Source organism: Hermetia illucens, chromosome 6 (genome assembly GCF_905115235.1).
Source record: "Hermetia illucens chromosome 6, iHerIll2.2.curated.20191125, whole genome shotgun sequence".
Lineage (NCBI taxonomy): Eukaryota > Metazoa > Arthropoda > Insecta > Diptera > Stratiomyidae > Hermetia > Hermetia illucens.
In genome coordinates, this window is record NC_051854.1 from 1650123 (window position 1) to 1675383 (window position 25261).

Here is a 25261-nt window from a genome sequence, read left to right on the forward strand (position 1 = left end):
CATCGGATTCCGACGGAGAAACCACAAATGGGCTTGATGTAGAGGAGGAGGAGATAACTAAAAGGATCCACATTGGGGAGAAAGTTAACTTTGGTTGTGAGGGAGTGAACATCCATTGAGCAATGTCCGACTTTGTAAGCACCAAATCTACTGTATAATAAAAACAGGAACATGGTGAATTATTTATTTCCAAGACCTACACATCAAAGCCTCCCAAATTTTCTAGAAAAGGGAAAATCAGTTCACAGGATTTTATAACCCGTGGATTTAAGTACATGTTCTGCTTAAATTTATTTCCAGCCTCATCGTCTTTCATGAAATTCTCCATATTAGCGTCCTCAGTGGGTTCCAGGAGTGCGATGGGCATGACACTGCAGCTGACAAAGACACCTAAAATTGTAAGAAGAAAATATTTAGGATTTCCAGAAACTACCGAATTAGATCGTATAACATTACCAAGGAAAGATTTTTTCACAACTGCAATGTGGAGATCTATAAGCGTTGGTGGGGCTTTTGGATATTTGAGGAGTTTTAAATTTTTCACCAATTCTTGGTGGTAATATTTAATCATATAATCAAATTCCTTAACTTTAATTGGATATTCAGTAGAGGAGAGAATGAAATATATTAGATCATGGACTGGAGAGCCATATCTTGAAATTTGGAGATCGACAAATAACACATCCTTGGGTTGACCGTCCTCATCATGTTGAAACATTATATTGTTCGCCCACAGATCTCCGTGTAAAATTACATTGAATTCGTCTGGTTTTGGATCATATATATCTTCATAGATACTCAAAATCCTTTCTGACATTTTTTCCTGAAAATCATTCATTTTCATTATCATTTTTGTTACTTCTCAGTGTTAAGATTTTGTATCTATAAAAAAATATCACTTACCATTCGGTGGACATACTCTTGACAAGTCTTCCACAATCGTAAATTCTTTAAAATATTACTCCAGAATATAGGTTGCATAGCTCGGAAGTGCTCATTATTGACCATTGACCCCATTACCAGATTTGAGAAAGGACCATTTTTCTCTAAAAGGCAAACCGATGCGGCATGAAATTGTGCCAATTTCGAAAGAACCATTTTAGCATGTTCCATATCCATTCCATTGAGACGATTTATATTAGAGAATTTCCGTGCTCCCAAGTCTTCCATTATCAACATCTCAGGATCATATGCTACCTTCCAACACTTTGGAGCCAAGGCGGTCTTAACACCATTTTCTATGAGAATCTCCTCAAATTGAGGGACAATTTTCTGGTACATTTCAACCTCCTTTTCAAAAATGCCTAAACTTTTTTTCATTTCGGCGGTTGGATCGTTGGGTGGCATCATTTTAATAATATATCTAGTTGAATCTTCAGTTCCATCTAAAAGTTAGCCAGTAGAAACTTTCATTGTATACAGTAAGGCAATTGGTATGTACTCTAAATACATACCTTCCTTCTCGACTTCAATGGTGACACGATACATTGTACAGACATAATTTTCGCCAGCACTTGAGCTGGGCGCTACTGTAAATTTTTTGATAGTGCACTTTCCAAATTGCTTTTCCAAGATATCATGAAAAAAGTCTTCAGTTAACAGCTGCATTCCCACGTCGACTCCATTTGATGTGGTATCCTCGCTAACACCGTCTCCGTTTGAAGCCATTTTATCTATAGCAGTAAAGAGAACAGGATTGATTTTGAGTAGGAGATCTTTTTAAGGGGAGATACCTATAACCAATTCGAAAACTCATAATTTTTAACGTTTTGTGTGAAACAATTTTCTGGTGATAGGACTTCACCTACCATTTCCTCTAGGTTCCTCCTTTCTTCTACGAACCTAGGACATTGGAAGAATACCTGCGCTGGGTTCTCTGGGACCCCGTCGCAGTTTGGACAATTAGGTGATGTGTCCAATTTAAAGCCGTACAGGTATTGACGGTAAAGTCAGATCTACCAGGCAGTGTGAGGTTCGGTGGAGAGTAGCAGCTGTATACGAATGTACCGCTTATTTTTGCACATACAAAGACACTAGTCGCCTGTCCCATGCGATATTGTATGGCTTGACAACCGCACACCAATATCGCCGCTCCTCCAGTCGAATCTGTGACCCATACACCACTGTCAGGTTTTATACTGTACTGGAAACGCCCCTCCTAGGGTTCAAAATGTAGATTGATGAAAGCATCCAACCGTCGCGACTTATCAACGTCCCCCACAACTTCCTTTCGATTGGCGGCCCATTTATTCAAGGGCAGCTGGCTTTTGTTCAGAGTTTCCGATACCTTTTGGAAAATTTCCTTAGCTTCATCCACTAACGAGACCCCACATAGGTAATATTCCTTTATAGACTCTTCCGGGTTCTTTCTCCACAGAATACACATTTCTAACTGATCCTCTGGGATCAACGAAATTTGCCGATATATTTTTGTTATGTCGCTGGAGAAAACGTTCTTAAATTAACGGATACGGGTGACGATATCGAAGATGTGAGTTTGGAGCTTTGGCCCAGGAAGAATTTTCTGATTAAGGCCAATACCATTGTAAGATGAACTTGCTGCATTGAACACATTCCTATTCGTTGTAGTTGCCTCTTTCCGTATGACACCCATGGGTGCTATATAGTGGACCTCTTAACTTCTCAGGAACTTCTTCCATATAGCTTAAGGCCTTCTATTCGGGGATAAATTCATCCGATTTCATTTTAAACTCTGAAGCGCATGGCGATATGATCCAGAAGTTTCTTAACCCCTTTTCTAACTGCTCCATTGCTGCATATGTGGCGGCGACGTTGTGAGTGCCCCTTAGCTGGATCTGACACTACCCAGCCAAGCCGTGTATTTTGATCGAGGAATCCATCTTTCACTGATACCCCCTCTTAGAAAAGCTGAGGCAAAATATTAAACCCAAATAGCACCGGAACATGCGAAGCCTGTTTCGTGGCTGGGTCGGCTCATTTCTTGTCCGGGAATAACACCGATCCATTTTGTTAGGCGAGGATGTCCTCCCTTAATTGCTGTGTGCTTTAGTCTCAATCTTCGATACGTCCTCTAAATGAATGAATGGTCAGGCCAATTGAAAACACCTTCCCTGTGGATATTCCCCCTACCCCTGAAACCTACACATTTGTGCGCTTCCTTTTAAGACGCAACTTTCGAACCAGATCCTCTGCTGTGTAGCTTCTCTGGCTTGCCTAATCTTCTAGCGAAGAAATTCGTAAGCATACCGGCACACTCGTTAAAATGTTGACTTGAAAGCTGAAGTGGCAGTCAACAAGTCTTACATTAAGAAAAGGGGTAAGTTGTATTGCTGGTTATACCGGCCTCGGTGTTTGCAGTTATGTGATTATCCAAAAACGGCATATGTGTTTGGCAAACCACCTGTAGGCTATTGTGAATATTAGGCTCATTTGTAGCCTCATTAAAGCAGTAATCTCCTTGATTAAGCATCCATCGAAAATACCTTCCCTTTCGCCTCTCTGTTAGATTTAGGGTAGCTAGCAAAATCGAACAGTACACCACAAAATTGAGGAGATATATAAATGCATTATGACAGAGGCTATTGAGTAACACTTCAGCAGTTCTTATATAAATATGGTAGCAAACTATAGCACTTATTGTATCTGCAGATGACAATTAAACTTGCCTTCGCCAACGACCATCCTATTCGCACTCATGTCGTCTTTGTGATTATACATGAGGGAGCAAATGCCCTGGGCGAAAGAGTCAGTCACTTTTTGAGCATCTTAAGTTTAATTTCAAAACGTAGATAGAGACCATTCACATCACTTCAAACTGAAAAGCTTATCGAGTTTAACGAATTGCTGATACCATCAGGATAAAATTTTGCTTATCATCCTGCTAGCGCCTTCAAAACCTAATACGAAGCGTTACATATTTGATAAAATTGCAGATGAAGCTTAACCCTCATGGTTCAAAAGGTCAATCAAGGGTGACCTATTAGGGAATCTAACACATACTAGTTAGATCATCTAATCTCTTGTCCTTTTTGTTTTCTTCATTATTGAAGTTATTCAGCTGCTTTGAACTTTAAACCCCTCGGTTGAACCTTCTTTTTCCAATCTATCTAATGGCACTTCCCGTTTGAAAACTTTCATTTTCTTTGACAAAAAGGATCAGAGTCTCTCCCTTTCCGCTGATTGTTTGTCAGTAAGTTGCTTCGTCAGCTAATAAAGATGAGTCAACATTTTCATTGTCGTCGTGAAGGCTCTATATCCTTAGGCCTTAGCTTTCAGGAGGGCTCTTAGCGGGATGTAGTACCGTCTCGTGCTGAGCGTGACAAATATCACATTTTAAATTCTTCTGTTTGTGATACCCCTCTTCCTGTCGAAAATTGTGAGAACCACATAAAATACACAGCTGACAATGAAACAATATTTCAATTTTAGTTTTAGGTCCCCGGGGGCTTCGAATATCTTAGAACGCCACTTCGTGAGCCTTTCTTTTGATCGAGTTGTTTCCTATATTAGCAGCACCCGTTTCCATCCAGGGGATATTATTATGAATCGGTTCTCCAGGAACTAATCCAAATCGTTCAGCGTTACGGGTAACTTTTGACTCTTTAGGGACAATTTCCCTGGTTAGTAGGAAAGAAATTAACGGAACGCTTTCTTCGCAGTTGAACCCAATCGTTTCTAGTTTTTGCACTACTGACTTCATGGTGTCAAGAGCTTTTCCGATTTTACTAGGATCCTTTTGTCCTGTCTGGGGAAGGTCTATGAGGGTCTGAATCTCCCTCTCGATCAGCGCTCAGCGATTACCATAGTGCCGATCCAAGAATTTTCAAGCTTTCTTATAGTTCTCCCCATACACTCCCAAACGATCCATAACCCATTTATCCAGTTTACACTGGAGCATCATCAGCCGTTCCGCCCTTCCGATTTCAGACCACACAGAGTTGAAGATACTTCGGCATGCCTCGCACTGACATAGATTTCCGCTAAACGTAGAAGTCTCTGGTACTGGGGATATGGGCGAGGTCGAAATCCATGATTTCAGGATGGCCACCCTTTAATTCAATACTGGCAATGACTATAACTATTTCCAAGTTGTTTAGATTCGTTCGCAGCATACCAACAACGGTGGTAAATTACGTTTGGATAAGAAAGAGGGAACGCTTTTCTGATGCCTGTATGGTTGAAAGGATTGAATAGCTGCATTCCTGAAGAAGGACCTGACCCAATTTAATATTTTGGTGCAACGCGATCTGGACAGCACATTAATGTAATACAGGTCCTGTTTGTGCCATATATCAATAACCTGCAGCCTTGGCGTACAGAATATGCCATACCTTCATGCAAGACGGCGTACCTTGCCATACATCCAGAGCTAGCATGAATTATCTAGATCTACTTGATGAGGATCTACTGCCATGGTCCGGGAACTTTTTAGACTTAAACCCGATAAGGAGTTACTACAAGGTTTATCAGCATAGAAACACTATGCTTACAAATTAAAAAACCACCAAGGATATCTGATTAGATATTGTATTCGCGGTATACCTGATCGCATAAGAGATACAATCGAAAAGGCGGCCGGGGGGCACGTACCTATTCCAAGAGAATGTTCATATGAACTTATAGCTTTGGTTACCCCAAGAGTATACGAGTAGTGTACGGAAAGCACTAATAATAAAAATTTTGAACAGTTTTTAATTGATTCCAAAAAAACTTCGCTTCAGAAAACAAAAACTGTATTCCCTCATGAACGGAATCATTTACCCACTGAACTAATTACCTTAGAATAATTTTTCTAGGGAACTTTTCACTGTTTTAAATGGCCTGCACGAAAACACTTTGGAGACTGGTCCAACTTCATTCAGTATTGAATTTTGGACCTTCAACTTAAATCGTTGAATTCCACCACTAGAACTGAGAATAGTGAATATTCAGATACAACCATTGATTGGACATTACGTACAGAGTAGAATTAGACGTAGATTAGATAATTTTTCTGATAGCTGAAATATTTCATTTACAATAAGCAAGATACGATAGAAAATTTCTTTTGAATCAAAAATATTAGAAAAACCCCCCTTGGTCAATCTGCTATTTATGAATATCTGAATAGCCTAACCTAATTATACTATCTAGCTAGGTGCTCCTATTTGTCTCTCCTTAGATCAATGTTTAACCGCGTCTGTGGATAATGTGAAATCAGGATAATATGGACAACATTAACCTTCCATGAGGCGAATGAATTTACTTATTTAATGAACAATACACAGAAAAGTAAATTTCGAATAGCTTAACTTATGCTTTCACACCTTCTGGAGCGATACAACAGTCAACAAAAATGGGGAAACGCTCCTGAAATGGATCCACGACCCTTTGACCCGAACCGACCTTGATGATGATGATTTCAATGTTGTCAAATTCAGATAAGCAAACGCGTAAACATGTCGAGCTCAGACTAAACCTTGTGTTACAATTGCTAACTCTGTCACCAAGGGCTTCCAGGTGAAGAAATCAAGAACCTCGTACCATCATAATCTCTTGAAAAACAACGGACTAGGTTGCGATAAAAAATCTTCTTGTGTATTTGTTCTCTATTTGCTGATCATTCCTAGGCCTAGATCACCTTTGCTTCCTGAAGGAGATCTCCTGGGTTCTAAAGCATCAAGGCATCTCCAAGGAAGACGAGGCATAAGGACCATAGAGCAGATCTTTGACAAATCACATTTGAGGTCTCCTTGGATTTGTAACAAGCGTTTCCAATTAGTGCGATTAATCGCATTCTAGCAATTACGTGGACGCACATCAATGCAATGCATAACATACACTGCACTAATAAAAGCCCTTATGCGCGAAATTTCGCTCGCGCAACTCCCGCCACGGTCGAACGTGGGCCGTGGGGTCTCCATAAAATTTCAAAGAATATGCTGGGAGTTGAATCTCCTGTGTGTAGTCTTCTTGCCGTGCGCTTTGTCGCTGAAGTTGCTCCTCCTGGATGGTGCCCAGCCTTCTTACCTCAATGAATTCTCAGGCATTACAATGGTCTCGATAAAACATATTCATAAATTGTCACATATGAATAAATCGCTATTATCGGTATTCACCCAAAAAAGGTAGAATAATTAATAAAAAAAATTCAATAAATTTCAACTTTGCATCTTATCTGGATTTCAAATACTATTTATTATCTGTCTAAGTGAGCATTTAACGACTTTTGGAACTCTCAACTCATAATTATAGTAGGTGGTCCTTTTAAAATGCTGACAAACAATGACTAGTTATTTTTTGGGCGACTAAATTTATGATGGCTTTAGTGAGATTATAAAAAATAATCTTTTGGTATTTGTCGATTATTTTTAGTCGTTTTCGAGTTATCATAATTTTGGGCTGATGCCAGATTTCACCTGTTGGGGGCACATAATGCTTCTTGGGTTCAGGCGAACGTAGATAATAAAAAATGCTTTACGCCAGAGGTCTACCAAATATCGAATATGCGTTCAGAGTGACACATATGTCGTTCAAATCAGATTGTCCGAGACATACTGAGAGTTTATAGTGACCGCGGGTTTGGAGGCAAACAGGCGATTGAATTTCAGTAATCAACACCAGAACAGCCGGGTGAAATCTATTCCGCTACCTCAGAGCATTTTTATGATTCCCATAGTTTTCAAATCTCTACTTCCTGTTTTCCTTTCTGAAATTTTCAAAATTTCAAAAACTTCCCAACCCAAGGCCATTGGTCTTCCTTCTTATTTTTGATATACTATGTACAGATGACTATTTCTATTATTAGATGGATTGAAACATTTTGTCGTCCAGTGGATAATAGGGTCGTGTGGAATTAACGGTGGTAGACGTTAGTAGGTGGTGGCCGAACTTCGTGTGACTAGTTCGAGGCGCAAAATAAAGGTTAGCAGTGGAGATTTAGAGGGATGAAGAAGAGGCTCAAGACCCTGTTGTGATGGTGATTTTATAGTGTGGATTTTCCAAACAAAAAATTTAGTGGTGATAAAGTGATGCATGTAATATATTTTTAGCTTTTCTTGTAGAATTATTAGGAGTTGTTTGGTTATTTCTTAAACAAAGTTGACGTTCGTTTTGAAGGTTTTGTTTGCAAAACTCCCACTCAAGGGCCTAAGCGTTGAAATCACCAGCAATCACCTTTGGATTTCGTCCCTTTGCGTTGAGAATATGATTATCAAGGATTTCCTCGAATTCAGAGAGTGTCAAACTTGATGGGGCGTAGCAGCTGTATACATAAACACCACTTATTTTCGCCCACACAACGCCAGCTGGCTGCCTGACTTGCATCCCCGCTCCACCAGCCAAATCTATAATCCATATGCCATCGTGACAGTTTCTATACGGTTCACTTATGATGGCGATTTCCATCTTAGATTCGAACGTGGTCTGGTCAAGTAAATCCTGAGCGACCCTACAATGATTGAGGTTTATTTGAATAAACCTCATTTTCTCATTGCAGTGAGCGCCTTCTTCACTTCTTGGCAATATGACCTTTCTCCTCACACCTTCCGCATCGATCGGATCGACCAATGTTGCTGGTGCATGCCTTCGCAAAGTGCCCAAACATGAGGCATTTAAAGGGCTTCTTTAGTGAAGTTTGTTCTCTTAGACAGCAGATTACGCAACCAATCTGAGCTTTTCCGGCCGCCAACAACTTCTGCGCTGTCTCCACTGGTACTCGTATTGTGGCTGTTTGAGTATCGCCATAGGATTTTCGTAAACCCACATCAAACTCCTTGGCAACTTCTTCCAGCTTGAATTTCTACAAATTTTTCCTTTCGATATCGCTTCATCGGGATCCTTACATTGTATATAGATCTCATGTTTTTAGGCACGCACTGCGCCATTCTCCCTACATGCGTTTTTAACTTGAGTGCGAAAATCATCAGTTTTGTCTACGCTGGATCTTTTCAGCTCGAACATGAGATCCTCTTTTTGGGTTCTTCGGATTCTATTCAAATTTCCGCTCAGATTTTTTAGGTCGGAATCAGCTTTGATCTTTCTGAGTATCTCCACATAGGATCAAATTTAGACTTTTGCTTTTCCTTTAACTTTTTTGCTGGTAACTTTAGTCCATGCATCGTTTTCGTTCGTCTTGAGTTTCGCAGCGCTGGCCGACCTTTCTATATTGGCTTGGTGCACGTTGTGCTTGTCCTTGATAAACAGCTCAAATATTATTGCCCCAAGCTGGGTGAAGGACAATTCCTTCGGATCGAGCCTTTGCCCTCTATGAGCCCCGACAGGGTTACTCCTTTTATACGCTCCTTCGCTTTTGGCGTTTATTGACCTTGCCTATATCTTATCCTTTACCATCTTTGACGTTGGTGGAGATTTTATAGTTGACGAGTTTCTTTTGAATGAGTCTTTCTTGGTCCTGGAGTATCTTCTGGGTGGGTGTTACTACGGTTTTCGTCGTCCAACGATCTGCCTTCGATTCATCTTTGTTTGGTATTGTTTCCGGTGTTCTCGGTAAGGTGATACTTCGCTTGAACACCTCTTCCTCCAGACCCAAATCACTTGTAGCATTATATGCCACGGTGACCATGTTGTACACCACCGAGGCACTGCGGTCGAGGGTTTCCCGACTTGTTACTATCTTCTTCCGTTTATTCCTATTGCAATTGAGTCTCATGTGTTCTTTAGTTTGTATTCTACGCGCTTTGGGGCTGTATAAAACGTCGATTGTGCATTGTTTGACGCAATTAACATATTGTTGCTCACATATCGTCTATGCCATTCACTTCTGCTTTAAAACAAAAGCCCGACAAAGCGTTCCCTCGCCAACTTCGGGACTTTAACTTTATCAGCCAGTTCACTTCCGATATTCAATCCGTGTCTGGAAAAATAACGTGGTTGTTGACGTTTTGTCGCATGTTGCATAGGTTAAGATTCCCGCACCGTCGATTTTCCGGCAATAGCCGAGGCGCAGAAGGAACTCCAAACAAACATTCAGGGAGTTTCCTACCTTTGGCTCAGCATCCAGTATATACTACGAGACCCCAGACCCCCAATTACCGAAGGGAAGTATTTCACGGTTAGTCACCGCCAAATATTTCTGGCCGTCCATCAACAAGGACATTAATTCTGGGACCAAACAGTGCATCGCATATGAGAAGCATGTGACGAAAGAGGTAGGAGTGTTCCCCCGGTACACCAAGCGTTTCCACACAATCCACCTCGACATCATAATGGCCCAAGACAGCCCCTTTTGGTCGCAGATCCTGCCACTCATTCTTCTTGGCCTCCAAACAGCCAATCGCGAAGAGTTTGCTACAAGTCCCACTAAGCTGGTATACGGGGAGAATCTGAGACTCCCACCGACACTGTTCTCGACATCAGGTCGGGAATCAAGGCTATCGGTCTGTTGCGTCTGCGGTTCTGGGTTATGTGCAGTTAGTGGTGGTAATTGGGGGTGGTTGCTGGGAATTGAGGAAGAGAAGGTAATTCTCGTGCGGAAAATATTTCGTGTGGAGCAAAGGCGCAATTGCTTTGCAAGTTGCAGTGGCAGTAGCGGCCGCAGGACTTGCACGTAGCTCCATATTCAGGTTCAAATCGAGTCAGTGGACACAAGACTACCGTCCGAGGATAGTCGTTCGAAGTGTTGGCTCTTCGGGATGTTTGTCCTGCATTTGAGTTGCTTCCGTTAATCAAAGCAGTTGGAAGGTGTCGGAGTGAATTCGATATTTTTGCGAATTCCTTTCATCTACGCCGTCTGATAAAACGTATAGACAAATTCCTCTGAAAAGGACTTTCATTTCGCAAAATAAAAACAATTAATCTTCGGGTAGACGTTGAATAACATTTGAACCCGAATATCGCATCATAATAATAGTACAATGGTAAGTGCAGATATTTCGTTTCAATCATTCCCTTGCCGACCGCAGTGAACTCCGCACGTACTTATCGGCCAGCTCGCGCGAGGCTAATTGACAACACGATTGTTAGATTGTTGTGATTTTTATGTTGCGTCCTAGCAGACCGCAGAACGGGTTAGATCGGGAACTGAGTCCTGTTCCGATAAATCTTTCGGTTTCCGGGAAGTGGAAATTTTCTCGGCGAGTGTGGTGATTTGTGTTCCATTCCTGTGAAATTCTTAGGTTAATTGTCAGTTTCGGTGGTTCTAAGTGAACTTTACGAATTGCAAGTGGATTGTTTGTGCGGTTTGGATTATTAGTGGCGGATACTTTTCAGGAAGAGGAGTATTGGAGAGCAGTTCTTCAAGATGGTGAGTATTTCGTTTGGTATTTTCATAAACAAATCTGCTTCCCACTGAGTCTGGAGGTACCATTATTGGGGAACACGATTGTTAGGTCCTTGGTGCCCAATTGAAAATGGAGTTGAATTTGGTACAAATTGCGTACTTTGCATTGACTAATTTGCCTAGACCTCCCGATGTTTTGCTATTAATTTTATGTGTGGTTGGCTTACACGGGGAAAGGAATGCAGTTTCCTCCTTCTGGGACGCTATATTCCGATGTCGATTCCTGACTGCTTGTAGTCTCCGCGTCTATTCTCCCCGGTGGAGCGACGGGGCCTTTCAATTTCCCAAGCCAAGCACTGTAGGAGGATTTTTTTAAAAATAGATACATTATAGAGTAGAATCCGGATATACCGACTTTGAAGAGACGGACGGAATTTGGCTGTATTTGAGGTCATATCCAGCGTGGTTATAAAAATGATCTTTTGTGTGAGTATGGTGTAGCTATCGTGAAGCATCAAAATAGCATCCAGAACAGTAATTTTTGGGTACTCAGCGTTGGCTCCGATTTTGAGACACTCAATAATTTTGAGGGCGGAATTTTTGCGAAACTTTGATTTTAAAGCTCTAATAATCCCTTGATCCATGGGTCGTAATACTGTAGTGTTGTTACGATGCAGAAACACCAGGGTTACTCTTTTGAGGTCAGCAATATGGGGAGGTGCACGAAAATTATCTGGCAAAATCGGGATTTTTTCTTTTCCGTTAATTCGCGATCTCAAACACGCACCCATTTGGTGAAAACGTCAGCGGTTATGTAGGCCTTACGATTACTCTTATAATCCACTGGCTACATACATTTGTAATACATCTAGGATGTTGAGATATCCCGATTACGAAAAGCTTTTTTTTAACTGTACCACTCATGTTGGCTGCTTCCTCCCATGCATGTTTAGCCTTTAAATTTCAACATCTTGCATGGGGTTAGTTTATGAAACAACCCAGTCTCATCCGCATAAAAATTTCTTCGTCACTAAATTGTGCACGTAAATTTGGCCAAACATTTTCTAACTAATCCATTACATCACTGTTGAATTGCTAAAGATTCTCCGACAATCTTACCGATGACGATGTTGTATCTTACTTTAAAACGGTTAAGCAAAAAGGTTAGCTTTTTCTTGAAGCGGGGGCGCATTTATGGGTATGCCCCGATTCTACAGAAGCTTAAGCCATTGTGATGGTACTTGATCTACTTATTCTTGTCGATGTCCTCACGCGTTTAGCTTTTAAAACATTAACACTAAACACAGGTTTTATCTTATCTTTATAATTCTTTACATACATACCGAATTCTTTTGCGAAGGCTATATTGTATTCACCAGCTTCTAAACCGTATAATGTTGCACCTTTTTCTTCAATTGAAGAACACTTTCAATTGACGGATCTTATTTTAGAGCGCGTAATAGGCCTTTAATCTCAATAAATGAAAAAGACACTGGTTAGACGTTGTAAATAAAGTCGTAATAAACGGGTTTTACTGTATTTGATTCCAACCATACTGTGTTTCTGTATAAGCATTGAGCATGGAGTTCTACAGCCTGATCACTGGATGATGTGCAAGGTAATAAATGCCCCTGGCCTTCGCAATGAAAGGGGTCGGTTGTCTCATAATATTGTCAAGCGAAGTTGCACTGCATCTAAAACAACTATTGTGCCCCCCGTTTATGTACCTATAAATTATAACGACAGAAACTTTATTATGTTCCCTACTTCCATGTGCTTCAACCTAGCATCTTGAATTAAGTATTTTCCCAGGTTCATGAACCTACTTTGCACAAATGCCGGGCACTGTCCCAGAACATGTATGGAGGTTTCATCACTCTCCTCACAGAATCTGCTGTGTCCGTAGATATTCCTAGTTTCCCCTGGTGATAGTTTAACCTGAAGGAGGCTTTTCTTGGTGAGGATTAAACAATCTTTCGAGCGTTGGGTTTGTACCCCCGCATGAGCACCCTGGGCTGTTCCATTCCTGTTAAGTTGGCCCAGTAAAATTCCTTTAGCTGTTCCTCTTCATTTTTTAATGTCGTGGCCCATAAATCGGGTCCCTTTCCTGCCCAGCTCATCCGCTGCCTCATTCTCTTCTAACCTAATGTGGCCTGGAACCCAGAGTATCCAGAACTTTTTGAACGAGCTGATTGCGTTCAGTCTGTTAAGGTATTCTCATGGAGTTTACCTGGTAGGACCTAAGTGCCTTAATAGCTGCTTGGTCAGAATAATAATATTTCATTCCTTGTGGTTTCTTTTGAAGTTGAAGTTGACACATTTACCTATGGCCTACATTTCCGCTTAAAATATGTTGGTCTACTTATCCATTGATTCAAAGTACGTTTTCCTTGCACCAATGACTCCGGGACCTGTTCCCTCTGCCGCAAGGAATCCGTCAGTGTACCAGTAATAAGTTGCTGGTTTAAACCGGATGTCAATGTCACGCTCTACCAGTTTATTCTGCTGCATCAACCTGTTCGAAACTTATTATCGAAGTTGTTAAAATCTCGCTCAATATCAGTTCGCACTACTTTCGGCCAGTGAAGAAACCTTTTTTTAAAAGGTAACAAACAGTTTATTAAACGAGGCAAACAATTAAAAGGTTCAAGATACAATTAGAAGCTCCACCAGTGGGCAAGGATTAAATCAAACTGCCTCTGAAGTTCTCACAGCGAAGCAACGAATCTTCAAAAAGCCAAAGTGCGATGTCAGCAAATATCCTACTATGCATACGATCCTTCAGTTGGAGGTGCCCTTCACTAGTCACCTTTAAATGAAAAACATTAACGACGGATACCTGATTTCCAAACGGTGCAGATCACCTAGTATGAAGCTCGATCCAATCTGCTCCTGAGAAAGTTGTCATCAGCAGGCGGTTGTGCTTGTCTAACGACTCTTGAATGAATCTGTTGACTTCACATTTGCATCGCTCGGATTTTTTATTCTAGATCGGGCTTTTGAGGGGGCAGAACCATTGATTTTCTAGCTTGTGTACATAGAACAGTCTCCACTGGATAACGTGAAAAACCGATCGCGCCGTTGGTTAAATGCGAGAAACTGAACCGACGGTTGAACACAAACGTAAGAATTTGAAACTTTCGTTGGTAACGGGATCAGGCGATATAAGTCAAAGGGATCACTGCCAACCACCGAGAGAGTCAGTTCGAATATTATCACATCTTCGTGTAGCGCGGCGTGAACCTTGAGCGTTTTGTATAGGACTACTCAATTTAGTTTGTCCTCGAATAGAATCTCGCGACCGAACTGCAAATGGATATAAATTTCCGTGATTTGTTGCTTCTGGACAGAATATGCGAAGTCTGCGAATTTGGTTTCCTAACACTGCAAGGTGTGCGTAAGGTCGATTACGGAGGTCATGTTTTTGTATAAATTCCTCAAATGGTCTTGGTTTCTGGTGATTTCCTGGGTATCCTCGTGGTATTTTTTGCGAAGTTATCATCAAGCACTCCGAATAAAGAACTGACGACCGTCTTAACTATATTGAGTGCACTCCTCTTGAAAGAGACGCACGTTATTGTCAACTAGTATCCTTATATATCCAAAATTTATTGCAATGATCGCGATATATGGGTAGCCATCGACTTGCAGTGGTCTTTAAACCTTAACAATTTATGGCACAATGTCCATATGTTGTCTATGCTAACCTTCAATCCTTGCAAAGCTGTGTTATACGGAGTTAACTTGTAGTAATTGACGATATTCCATTCTCCACTGTTGACCTTTATATTTCTGTTGACACTTATGTTTCTGACATGTTCAAAAGTAATCTCTCGTAATCGCGAGCACGCTAATTAAACTTACGATTGTCAGCCACCACCAGGTGGATGGTTTAATGGTTAGGATAGACATTGACGTCTCTTATGCTGGAGAGGTAAGAGGCAAAGTTTCGTGGTGGGTCTTCTAACGATACCATCTTGAGTTTTTACGTCTGCTACTCGCGGCTCCTGGAGACGTGTTCGCGCTGATATCCTTACTCCATTTCGCAAGTGTAAGGAAGTCATCCTTTATGACGACCAATTGACCTATTTTAGCATTAATTTATGTCTGTTTCCACTTATTTTGGAAATTCATCGTGGACGAGTATTCGCTTGACCAGGCCTTCCAGAAATGGTGAACTTTTTCCTGGATCAGGTTCCATCTGTGTATTAAGTCCGATTTCGTGAACGGGCTGTTGTCAGGCCTCATTTCGGTTGTGTGTCCCATTAAGAAGCGGTTCGGAGTTAGAAATTCTTGATCTTCCGGATCGTCAGTTATTTTACATAACGGACGAGAATTCAAACATTTTTCTATTTGGCAAGGAGCTATATTCATTTCTTTACTAGTAAACGCAGTGTTGACCATTATTTGTTTGAGGTGGAACTTTGTCGATTTTACTGCACTGTCCCACAACCCACCAAAGTGTGCAGCCCTGGGTGGAATGAGGTGCCACGAGATGTTCTCATATCTGAGTTCACTTTCGATACGGCCATGTTGCTGAGTAACGCGTTTGCCGAAACCCTGAAGCTGACGAGAGGCAGCGTAGTGAGCCTCACACTCGCGCGCGTCCCTTGATAACTTAGAAATCTCCTCGATTTCCCAGGAGCGCTTTAGCATGGTGTGCAAAGTATCCTCCGCTGTTGGTTGCAATGGGATTGGGGCTTGAAGCATGATTCCTTGGACTCCTCCTGAAAGGATCTAACCCAATGTGATTTCATGAGCGATTGGAGTGCCTGATAATCCGATGATGGCCCCAGGCAATAGCGTCTGTGGCAGTTGGGCGGCTCCCATTAACATGTCAGTTCGGGCCGGTGAGTGATAATCTGGGTCTGCAAGGTCGAGACCACTCAAATGTATCCAATTGTTTTTGAGAATTCACAAAGCCGGCAAGTTGTTCACAATGCAATCCATGATCAATGCCTCAATGTTCATCACTCGTCCGTTACCCCGTCTTAGCGAAATGTTGAAATTAATTTGCTCCAGAATTGTTGCAAACCTATTATCGATTCCTTGAGTTTGCATGTCGGTTTTTGTGTTTTAAAATTGAGCTCTCGCGCAATTTTTTTCTTTAGGAGCCCTGATCCGAAAGTGCTCTCAGCACTTTTTCAACATGTGCTTCGCAGAGCAGTATTTGGTCTAGTAGAATTCTCAAATATTTGACTTCTGTTACTCATTTTACCTCCATGCCATGTAATCTAATGACTCTCTTGCTCTTCCTAGTGAATGGTACTATATTGGCCTTGACTAGATTTTTGCGCAGTCCCGGCTTCTTGCACCAGCTATTAGCGATTCGCAGTCCGGTTTGGATTCTGTCACATAGGGTAATCTCATGTTTGCCCCTGCAGATGAAAATAATACCATCAGCGTAACTCTAGACCTGTATTACAGTGTTTGCTAGCTCTCCCAGGAGTTCGTCAACTAGCATGCTCCACGTTATTGGTAATAATACCTCACCTTGCGGACAGCCTTGAGTAGTGCTTATGAGAATATGATATGCACCTGTTGGTCTTCTATTTGCCTACTCTCAAACATTTTGCCCATGTGCGTGGAGACGCAATACTCCCCAATTGAATGCCGCAATTCAGAAAGATCCACAACGAAATTCATCCTCCGTATTCACCTGACTATCGGCAGGGATACCAGTCGACTCAGCTGTGAATGAGTATCTGAGTGAAATCAAAGTAATAATCTCTGGTGAGGTCCAATTTCTTCAAAATGCATTACAAATTACGTTGTTGCGCCATAGATTGTTATTGTTATCAAGGCCGACTTTCAAGCATTCGCAGGCGTGAGCTACAAAATGTATCATATGATTAGATCGTCTTCAAATTTTATAAGTTTCGGGATTTGACATGCCTTAATCTGAGGAAGTACCCTATTTGGGCGCCTCAAGAAATCCGTTATGCCCTACGTTTGGAACACCGATCTGGGATGAGATGTTTTTCGTCCAAGAGCTACTGAAGATTGGACTAATTTTTTTATTCTTCTTTTCATTCACAAAAAAGTTAAAGATGTGTGCTGCCAGTATCTGTCTACAACGGTGGAAATTCAAACTGTTCTGGTACCATTTTCCTACTTTTTTTCCTTGTCCTTAAATTCGTTTAATTTTAAGTTTAACTTTGGTTTGGCAGGCATTCGAGGTGAGCCCATCACCCTTTGACTGAAACTCGATTTTCATAGCACCAGCTTTATTAACAAAAAAAAAACATTTCAAATTACTTATCTTCGAATGCTAAACATCAAAAGCTCCTCTATTTTCTAGAAAAGGAAATATTAACTCGCATGACTTTATAAATCGCGGATTTAGGTACATGGCCTGTTGAAATTTATTGCCAGATTCATCATTTGTCATCAAATTCTCCATACTGGCGTCCTCATTGGGGTCTAGGAGCGCGATGGGCATAACCCCACAGCTAGCAGCAACACCTGAAATTCGAGGAAAAAACCATACAGAATTATCAAAAACTAGTGAATTCAAATCTACTTGTATTACCCATGAAGCCTTTCTTGACAATTGCAATATGCAGATCTATAAGCGTCAGTGGCTCCTTAGGATATTTGAGAAGTTTCAAATTTTTCACCAATTCTGTGTGATAATGTTTGATCATATAATCAAATTCCTTGACTTTAATTGAATATTCGGTGGACGAGAAAATGAAATATAGCAAGTCATACACTGGAGACCCATATCTTGAAATTTGAAGATCAACAAACAAAATATCCTTTGGATGACCTTTTTCATCATGTTGAAACATTATATTATTGGCCCACAGATCTCCATGTAAAATCACATTGAATTCGTCCGGTTTTGGATCATACATATCCTTATGGATATCTGCCATCCTGTCCATCATCCCTTCCTAAAATTCACCATTAAATCACTTTTCAAGTCAAAGATTGATCCATCAAAAACTATGACTTACAATCCGATCCACATACTCCTGACAAGTTTTCCACAATCTCATATTTTTCACAATATTTCCCCAAAACATGACCTGCATTGCTTTGAATAGTTCAAATGATTCCTCAGTAATCAGTGAGGACATAATATGCTTCGAGAAAGGGCCATTTTTTTCTAAAACGCAAACCGAGGCAGCATGGAACTGTGCCAGCTTCGACAGAACCATTTTGGCATGTTCCAGATCCATTCCGTTGAGGCGATTTATGTTGGTGAAGTTTCTTGCTCCCAAATCCTCCATGATTAACATTTCCGGATCATTTACTACCTTCCAACACTTCGGAGCGAAGGCTGTGTTGACACCATTTTCTTGGAAAATCTCCTTAAATTTGGGGACGATTGTCTCATACATTTCAACTTCTTTCGGGAAAATGGCTAAACTTTTTTTCATTTGGGCATGTGGATCGTTGGGTGGCATCATTTTAATAATGTATCTAATTGAATCTTCGGTTCCATCTACAAATTGAAAGTTTAAAAAAGAGAAAACATTGTATTCAATTAAATTTGGTACTGTAAGCAGTAAGGAGGATAGGAGTCGTAATTTTGGATGCATCTCCAAGTCATACCTTCCTTTTCAGCTTCAATAGTCACTCGATACATCAAGCACGCATAATTTTCGCCTGCACTTGAACTAGGCGTTACAGTAAACTTTTTTATAGTGCATTTTCCAAACTGTTTTTCCAGGATATCATGAAATAACTCCTGAGTTATCAGTTGAATTCCAGCGTCAACTCCATTTGATTTCTTATTTTCATCACTAGCATCTCCATTTGCAGCCATGTTATCTATAAATTTAAAGTAGATTTGATTAATGTTTGATGAAAGTACCAATAACTCCACTGATGTGGTAAGAGCAGGGGGTCAGAATCCAGTCGCCTCCGTCCGTAGCATTCATGAAGGGAAACAGCTCTTCTACCTCGCAGCTAGGGATATCTCCGAGGTCCTTAAAGAATTGTCCATAGCCTGGCTCCATCTAGAACTGGATTGTCGCAAAGGAAGTTCCTGAGGGTTTCTCCCTCTTCTTCGCAACTTCGGCAATGCGAATTGTAGAACATGCTGAGCCTGGTGGCATGGTCCCCATAGGTCAGTGCCCCGTGCAGACTTCCGCAATTTTGTTGGTCTAAATCGTCCTCAAATTGATGCACATGATGAGCCGCTAGGTGGTGCGAGTACATTTCATCTTAACAATTGCCGTCGTTGCACAGACTGTTCCCACTGAAGGACTGCCAGAACAGAGCCCTGTCTGGCCAATTCATCAACCCGCTCGTTCCCCTTTATGTTCCTATTACCGGGAACCCAGAGGAGGATGACCTTGAACGTGCCGCCCAGATTATTTGAGGTGTTTCTGCGCTGCACCGCCTGCCAGAAACATGTCGCCGTTGAGTACAAATCCTTAATAGTTACTTGGTTGCTAGTCAGGATGGCTATGTTATGCTTTGAGCTCAAGTCATACCCCAGCCATCGATAGGCTTCCAGTATCGCCAGTACTTCCAATTGGAATATTCTGGCAAATCTTGAGAGACCCCTGTGTGTGTCCGAGAAAACTCCTCCTCCTCCCCCCAACTCCCCAAACCATATTTGATCCGTCAGTGAAGAATACTTGGTCGTAGCCTTGCAACACGCCACCAGTCTTCCATTTTGTCTTGGTTTGAGAGACCACATGTGGTGTAGTTCATGAGGAATCCCCAGAGTTAGCGAAGTACTTCGTCTAGGATGTTATTATGCCGTAGAGGTTTGCTGTGCAGTATTCGGACTCACGCAGTCTGACAGCACTGTACTTTGCGTATATAATGTAAGTCTAGGCCGAGGACATGCGAGGACTGCCCACTCGTTAGAGTCAATTTGAAGTTTAAGAAGTTTTTGCCTTTCGTCTGCCTCGTGAGATGGTGTACGGGGAGAATGTTCGGCTCGCCGTGGTGGAGGGTTAAGCGACTTCGGCATGCTCCGTCTGCTCAGAAACGCTGTTCCGAAACTGAACCAATTCCACGATTACACTAGAAAAGCCACACATGAGACGGCAATGGTCAATTAATTAACAGTCCTCAAATTGACTGAAAGACTGCTGAAAAAGAATGGTCTTGAGTTGCCAAGAGCAAATCCATAGAAAATAGCAAAAGGGTTTTGTTTTACTGAACTAATTTATTTATTCAGTAACATTCACACACATTCAATTCCAGAGGTACATTTTTTCATACTTAATCAAAGATAACAATTTATATTCTCAAACCCAATTTACGTAGCCTCATAATACGTGGAGGAATAAACCGTCTATTCCTCCAATTATCCCGATAAAATGTCCCTTGTTGACGGGCAGGTTCTATCGCTTCACGTCGAGCAGACATATATGAGTATTCACTACCAGAAAAGCAACCTGAACTTCTGTCATCAATGCAACTGATGTAGTCGGATGGTAACTGCACTGCGGCACTCATAGCCGCATTTTCACCTCCATTATCACTCTTGGAACGCCAAGATACCGGGCAACTCTCAACAACAGAACACAAATCTGATGTGTTTTTCTTATAGTAGTCACGTAGGAATCGTATTGGAGTTCTGGGGATGACGCATTGCAACTATATCTTCTGGCCTAATTTGTCCCTGTTTTTCTGAGGCTCTAATTATCTTACTCAGTGCTATTTAGATCTTTTAAAATTCTATTTAGTTGGACTGGTGATCAAAGTATCTAAGATCCATACATGGATGAAGTGCAATTTGAGGCATTTTTCATTACTTTTAAGAAATGGATTTTTCTCCTGCGTTTTTCCTCAAGTCGACCTGTCTGTGGTGCCCACGCGGTGAAAAAGAAATAGTGAGATCAGCTGATATAATGGTGAGCTTCATGAGCCGATCATCAAATCGTTCGATTTCTTTAATGGTATCACGGAAACACTCTGAGATGGCAATTGAGTATGTGAGCTACCAAAGTAGAGAAGAAACCCATTCTTACCACGTTTGCATTGTATGTCGCAGCTTTTGCGACTAGAACATCGGATTTCTTGTAGAGCGCACATATCAATGAGCCTTTGCCGAAGGACTCTTGCAAGTTCCTCGGTCCAGTGAGGGTGCCAATATTTAGCGTGCAGACAACTATTTGTTTTGCTTTCTTGCCCTTTCTCGACAGGAACATGCGCACCATACCATCGAAGACGCCTCTGATCACGCAATTCGTGCTAACTAGAATTCACTTGCCAAGATTGGTCTGAACCTCGAAGTCGATGGTAAACAATAAAAAGGCAGGCCGAACCAACGGCGGCTTGATACGCCATGCTATTAATATAGTATGCTAGTCCCAAGCCCAGGTAAAGGAGGAGGATTTGAGACAACGTATTCTGTACTATCCTCAGTAAACCAAAAATAAAATGCTGAGATTAATAGAGGGAAAAAGATAAAAAGATTATAGTTGGAGTTATTCCACTATGCTAAGTCCTATCTGATCTCTCTTGGTGACAGGTCCCGCGACAGGCCGACCAAGAAAATGCATACAATGTCGTTACAAACATGATGATCGGATTGAGTCACAAGCCTCGGAGAAACTCGTGGAAGCAATAAAATTAAATCGGGAAAAAGAACAGGACCTGACGACATCGCATCTGAGCTCTGGAAAGTGAAGAGTTGGGTCCCAACACTGTACCTCAGTGAATTTTTCAGTCCGTTTATTGAGGAAGGTAGAACATTTTTATGCTGTTCCTTACTGTTTTCTTTAGTTTCTTTTACAGGACAATCCCTGGTATATGCAGTAATGGTGCCTATTAAACCAAAAGATACACGTCCTCTAATCATATCCTTTTAAAGTTATATACCGTTTACTTTAGTTTAGTTTACTGGGAGAGCCGCAACACTCAGGCCATTGTTAGGCCCATTGTACTATGCCCGCAAATCGGCTATTCAATGGCTTCCCGCTTACGCTATACCATTTACTAGTTGACAGTTTGTGATCCTTCGATTAAATCTTTCAAATATGATAAGTGGTCCGCTAAGAGTGAATTTTTGAGCGCTTTTCTTTGTTGGGCGATCTTTGCAGAAATATTTTCACAATTCAGTTAAGAACACACCACCCGCTTCATGTTCTTGGAAAGAGTTCGATGCCCATAGGAAAGGATAACACATACCTCTTGGACAGTCTAGTAAATATGAATGTGGAAAGTATAATAGTGTTTCCGACTAGACCAGCAAATTTGTACTGATTGGAAAGGGTGCGTACTTATCATTCGAAAATATATCCCTATATATATATAGCTTCGTTATTTTCGATCAGAGAGAGAAAATATATGTTTTTGAAATCCCAACTAACGCGGCAGTCCGACCGTAAAATCAAACCAAATGATTAAAATTTCAAAGTATTTTTCACATTATGTTCCCATTTCTTCTATTCCACTGTTTACGTATAAATTTACGAGAATAATAAAACATAATCAGACGTTTTTATCAGAACCGACTGCGGCCTTCAGACTGAATAATTCATTGAGAAGATTTGCCACCCACTACGCAAAACATCAAGCACTGAACAAATTACCTTAAAAAACTTTTCTCAGAGAACTTAGCACTATTCTAAATAACTTGTAAGAAAACACCTTGAAGACTGGCCTCACTTAATCCAGTATTGAATTTCAAACCCTCTATTTAAACTTTCAAATTGTCAAAAGCCAAATGACGAGTATCTAAATTTCAACATAGAGAGTAAAGTTACTCAATGTTTAGATAGAAACGCTTTTCATATGATTGAGACGTAGTGATTAATTTACTGACTCTCTGTGCCACGCAACGTAAAATTAGACGCACGCTATTCACTAGATTAGATAAATCTTTATGGTAGTTGGAAACAAATGTTCTCAAGTCAGATATTTGTTATTCATAGTTATGCAATATTACATTCTATATTGGGACTTAGGCTGACCATACGTACGTACTACTCAGATAAGATACTATAAATTCGCAAGATAGAAAAATTAACAAAAATAAAAATACATATTGCGAGGAAAGGTGTGTTGGAGCAATCTTCTATTTGCTAAGTATGGAGGAGAGGAAGGCTTCTCTCATTAAATTAGTGTTTAACTGCCCCTGCGTGGTGAATATTCGCTGGATATTATTTGTGTAAAGTTAGGATAATATGGACAACGGTTAATAAGGCAAATTCTTGCTTATTCTTCAGATAATTTCTTATTTTATAATATTCAGGTTGCTTTGCCTTACCTGTTGTTGTGATGTTTTTCTTCGCTAGTATGATATTTGCTTAGCATCGGTTACAATATTAGTATTTGCCAAATAAATATCACACCTTTTGGGCCAAAACTTCGCTGCTTTCGGATCGTAAAAATGAAAAAAATCTAAAATTCGCGAAAAATACCTGAAAAACGAATGCGATTTGGAAATGGAAATAACAAAAACAGTACCGGCTCAATGGAACGCCATTAACCAGCAACTTGATAGTAATCGAAGACTTCGGATCCGCTCTCAGATATTAACTTTATATGATCGATCCCGGTATACCCGAACCGTTCCAACCTACACAAGAATCGGTCTATAGGCAAGAATCCTTCTGTGTGGAGTGGGTGAGGTGCACAGGTTATCGGCGACGTTAAAATAGCTAGACTAGGCCAAGTAGCTAAGGCAATACATCCCTTTAAAGTTTTCTTAACATTAAAAAAAAAATCGGGAAGAAATTCTTTTATTGGTCGTGTGAGAAGTCCCCACTCTGTCTACCGTGCATTATGCTCAATTGAATGAGTGTTGTCCCCATTGGGTTTAACGATCAAGGAAGCTTTGGGAGTAGACAACGTTCTCCAGGCGGAAGTACTGGCGATATGTTTTCTCGTTTGGCCAGTGCAATTTGATGTTGCCGCTTGTAAGTTCTTTGGTGCTGATGATGTGATGCTCCTTAACTAGGACCAAGATGTCGCAGTCAGGGTGCTTTCAGAAATCCTCTCCCAAGTCATGACGCGCCTTGCGGTAGCCATCAGCAATAGTGAAACACCATAGGTTTTCCAGAGTGCAATAGTGCAGAGTCTGATTACCTTACTAAGGATAAGTCCATAATTTTCAGCTTGTATCTTTGGAATCCTCGCATCAGTTGGAGAAGGCGAGCATTCTGTCGAAGAGTGTATGTCTATTCCAGAAATCAATGAAAAACCACTTTAAGTAGCCTAAATTTTAACTATGAGGTCAGTCTCTATCCTAGGCACGCATTTTGGTAACAAGATAGTTATCGGCCTACAAATTTCTATCTCTCTTAGTCACCTTGAACGGCAAGCTGGGAATGAGTGTATTCTTACGCCCAAGCTCGAAGGCTCGGATTTGGTTAGCTGATTTCTGGCTTCCCGGAAGTATTCCTGGAACAGAGTGTTCTCTAATCTCTTCAACTGTTCTGCCTACGTCTTTTGGCATTTTAGGCAGGTAATTGCAATGATTCTACCTTTTTACTACATCCTTTTCGTGTTTAACACGGACCTGAGTAGACAGACGGCTTGTTGTTATGTTGGAATATATCAGAACTTTTTTGTCCATGGATTCTACGTTTTAAGAAAATAGTGTGAGTAATCCGAATTTAGAATTCCTGGAATTCATTTTTCTGTTGGCTGTAATCATAAATTTGCGTATTATCTATATCTTCAAGTCTTCTTTATTATCTATATCTTCACCTGACTAACCATAATCAAAAGTATTACGCAGAGTTACGTAATTTTAATGTTGCAAAATGTTTAATGCATATCAACAGGAAAATTTGTGTGCAAAGAATTATCTTTATCTAACGTCATTATAATTGTGACCATATTGGCCTGGTGCTTTCCCCAATGCTTCTAAGATAGAACTATCTGGACATACACGGTTGTGGCTGGTTATCAGTGAATATAGATAATTCGTCTGTAGATACCCAAAGAATCTAGTTTAAAAGTGGAGCTGTCTGGAACTGGAAATTATCAGAAAGTTTTCAAGTGGAAGAAGACTCAGAAGTGATTTTGTTCAAAGAATCCTGTGAATATCTTTTTAAAAATTTTGGATAGGTAGGGAAATTTTAAGAGTAAGTACTTACATATGTAAGAAATGTGTTTATAATATATACGATGATC

General features: G+C 40.8%; 4 protein-coding genes across 12 annotated transcripts in view; 2 read left to right on the plus strand and 2 right to left on the minus strand.

Moving 5' to 3' along the window:
- LOC119658958 overlaps nt 1–25261 on the plus strand; it is a 113296-nt gene that overhangs the window by 34572 nt on the left and 53463 nt on the right. The window lies entirely within an intron of this gene.
- LOC119658735 overlaps nt 1–25261 on the plus strand; it is a 31329-nt gene that overhangs the window by 3787 nt on the left and 2281 nt on the right. The window contains exons 1-2 of one of the 7 annotated variants that reach the window (XM_038066405.1): nt 7635–7884; nt 11097–11224. The exons of 3 other annotated variants lie outside the window; for them this stretch is intronic. The gene's annotated coding sequence lies outside the window, so the exon portion shown is untranslated. Of the gene's footprint in view, nt 1–7634; nt 7885–9511; nt 11225–23383; nt 25213–25261 lie in introns of those variants that run through there. 3 more of the 7 variants (XM_038066404.1, XM_038066402.1, XM_038066403.1) reach the window with 3 other exon arrangements.
- On the minus strand, nt 171–6182 carry LOC119658744. Its single transcript, XM_038066421.1, has 5 exons — nt 5759–6182; nt 1455–1673; nt 904–1385; nt 457–823; nt 171–390 (listed from the first exon to the last, which is right to left on the minus strand). Exons 2-5 carry the CDS (start codon nt 1666–1668, stop codon nt 197–199), a joined length of 1257 nt encoding a protein of 418 aa, XP_037922349.1. The 5' UTR covers nt 1669–1673; nt 5759–6182; the 3' UTR covers nt 171–196.
- Nucleotides 17411–22929, minus strand: LOC119658736. Of its 3 annotated transcripts, none has more exons than XM_038066408.1 (5): nt 22711–22929; nt 18764–18982; nt 18163–18653; nt 17733–18099; nt 17411–17665 (listed from the first exon to the last, which is right to left on the minus strand). In XM_038066408.1, exons 2-5 carry the CDS (start codon nt 18975–18977, stop codon nt 17472–17474), a joined length of 1266 nt encoding a protein of 421 aa, XP_037922336.1. In that variant the 5' UTR covers nt 18978–18982; nt 22711–22929; the 3' UTR covers nt 17411–17471. The 3 variants fall into 3 exon arrangements, with proteins under 3 accessions (XP_037922336.1, XP_037922335.1, XP_037922334.1); XM_038066407.1 differs by lacking the exon at nt 22711–22929 and adding an exon at nt 22399–22649; XM_038066406.1 differs by lacking the exon at nt 22711–22929 and adding an exon at nt 19038–21367.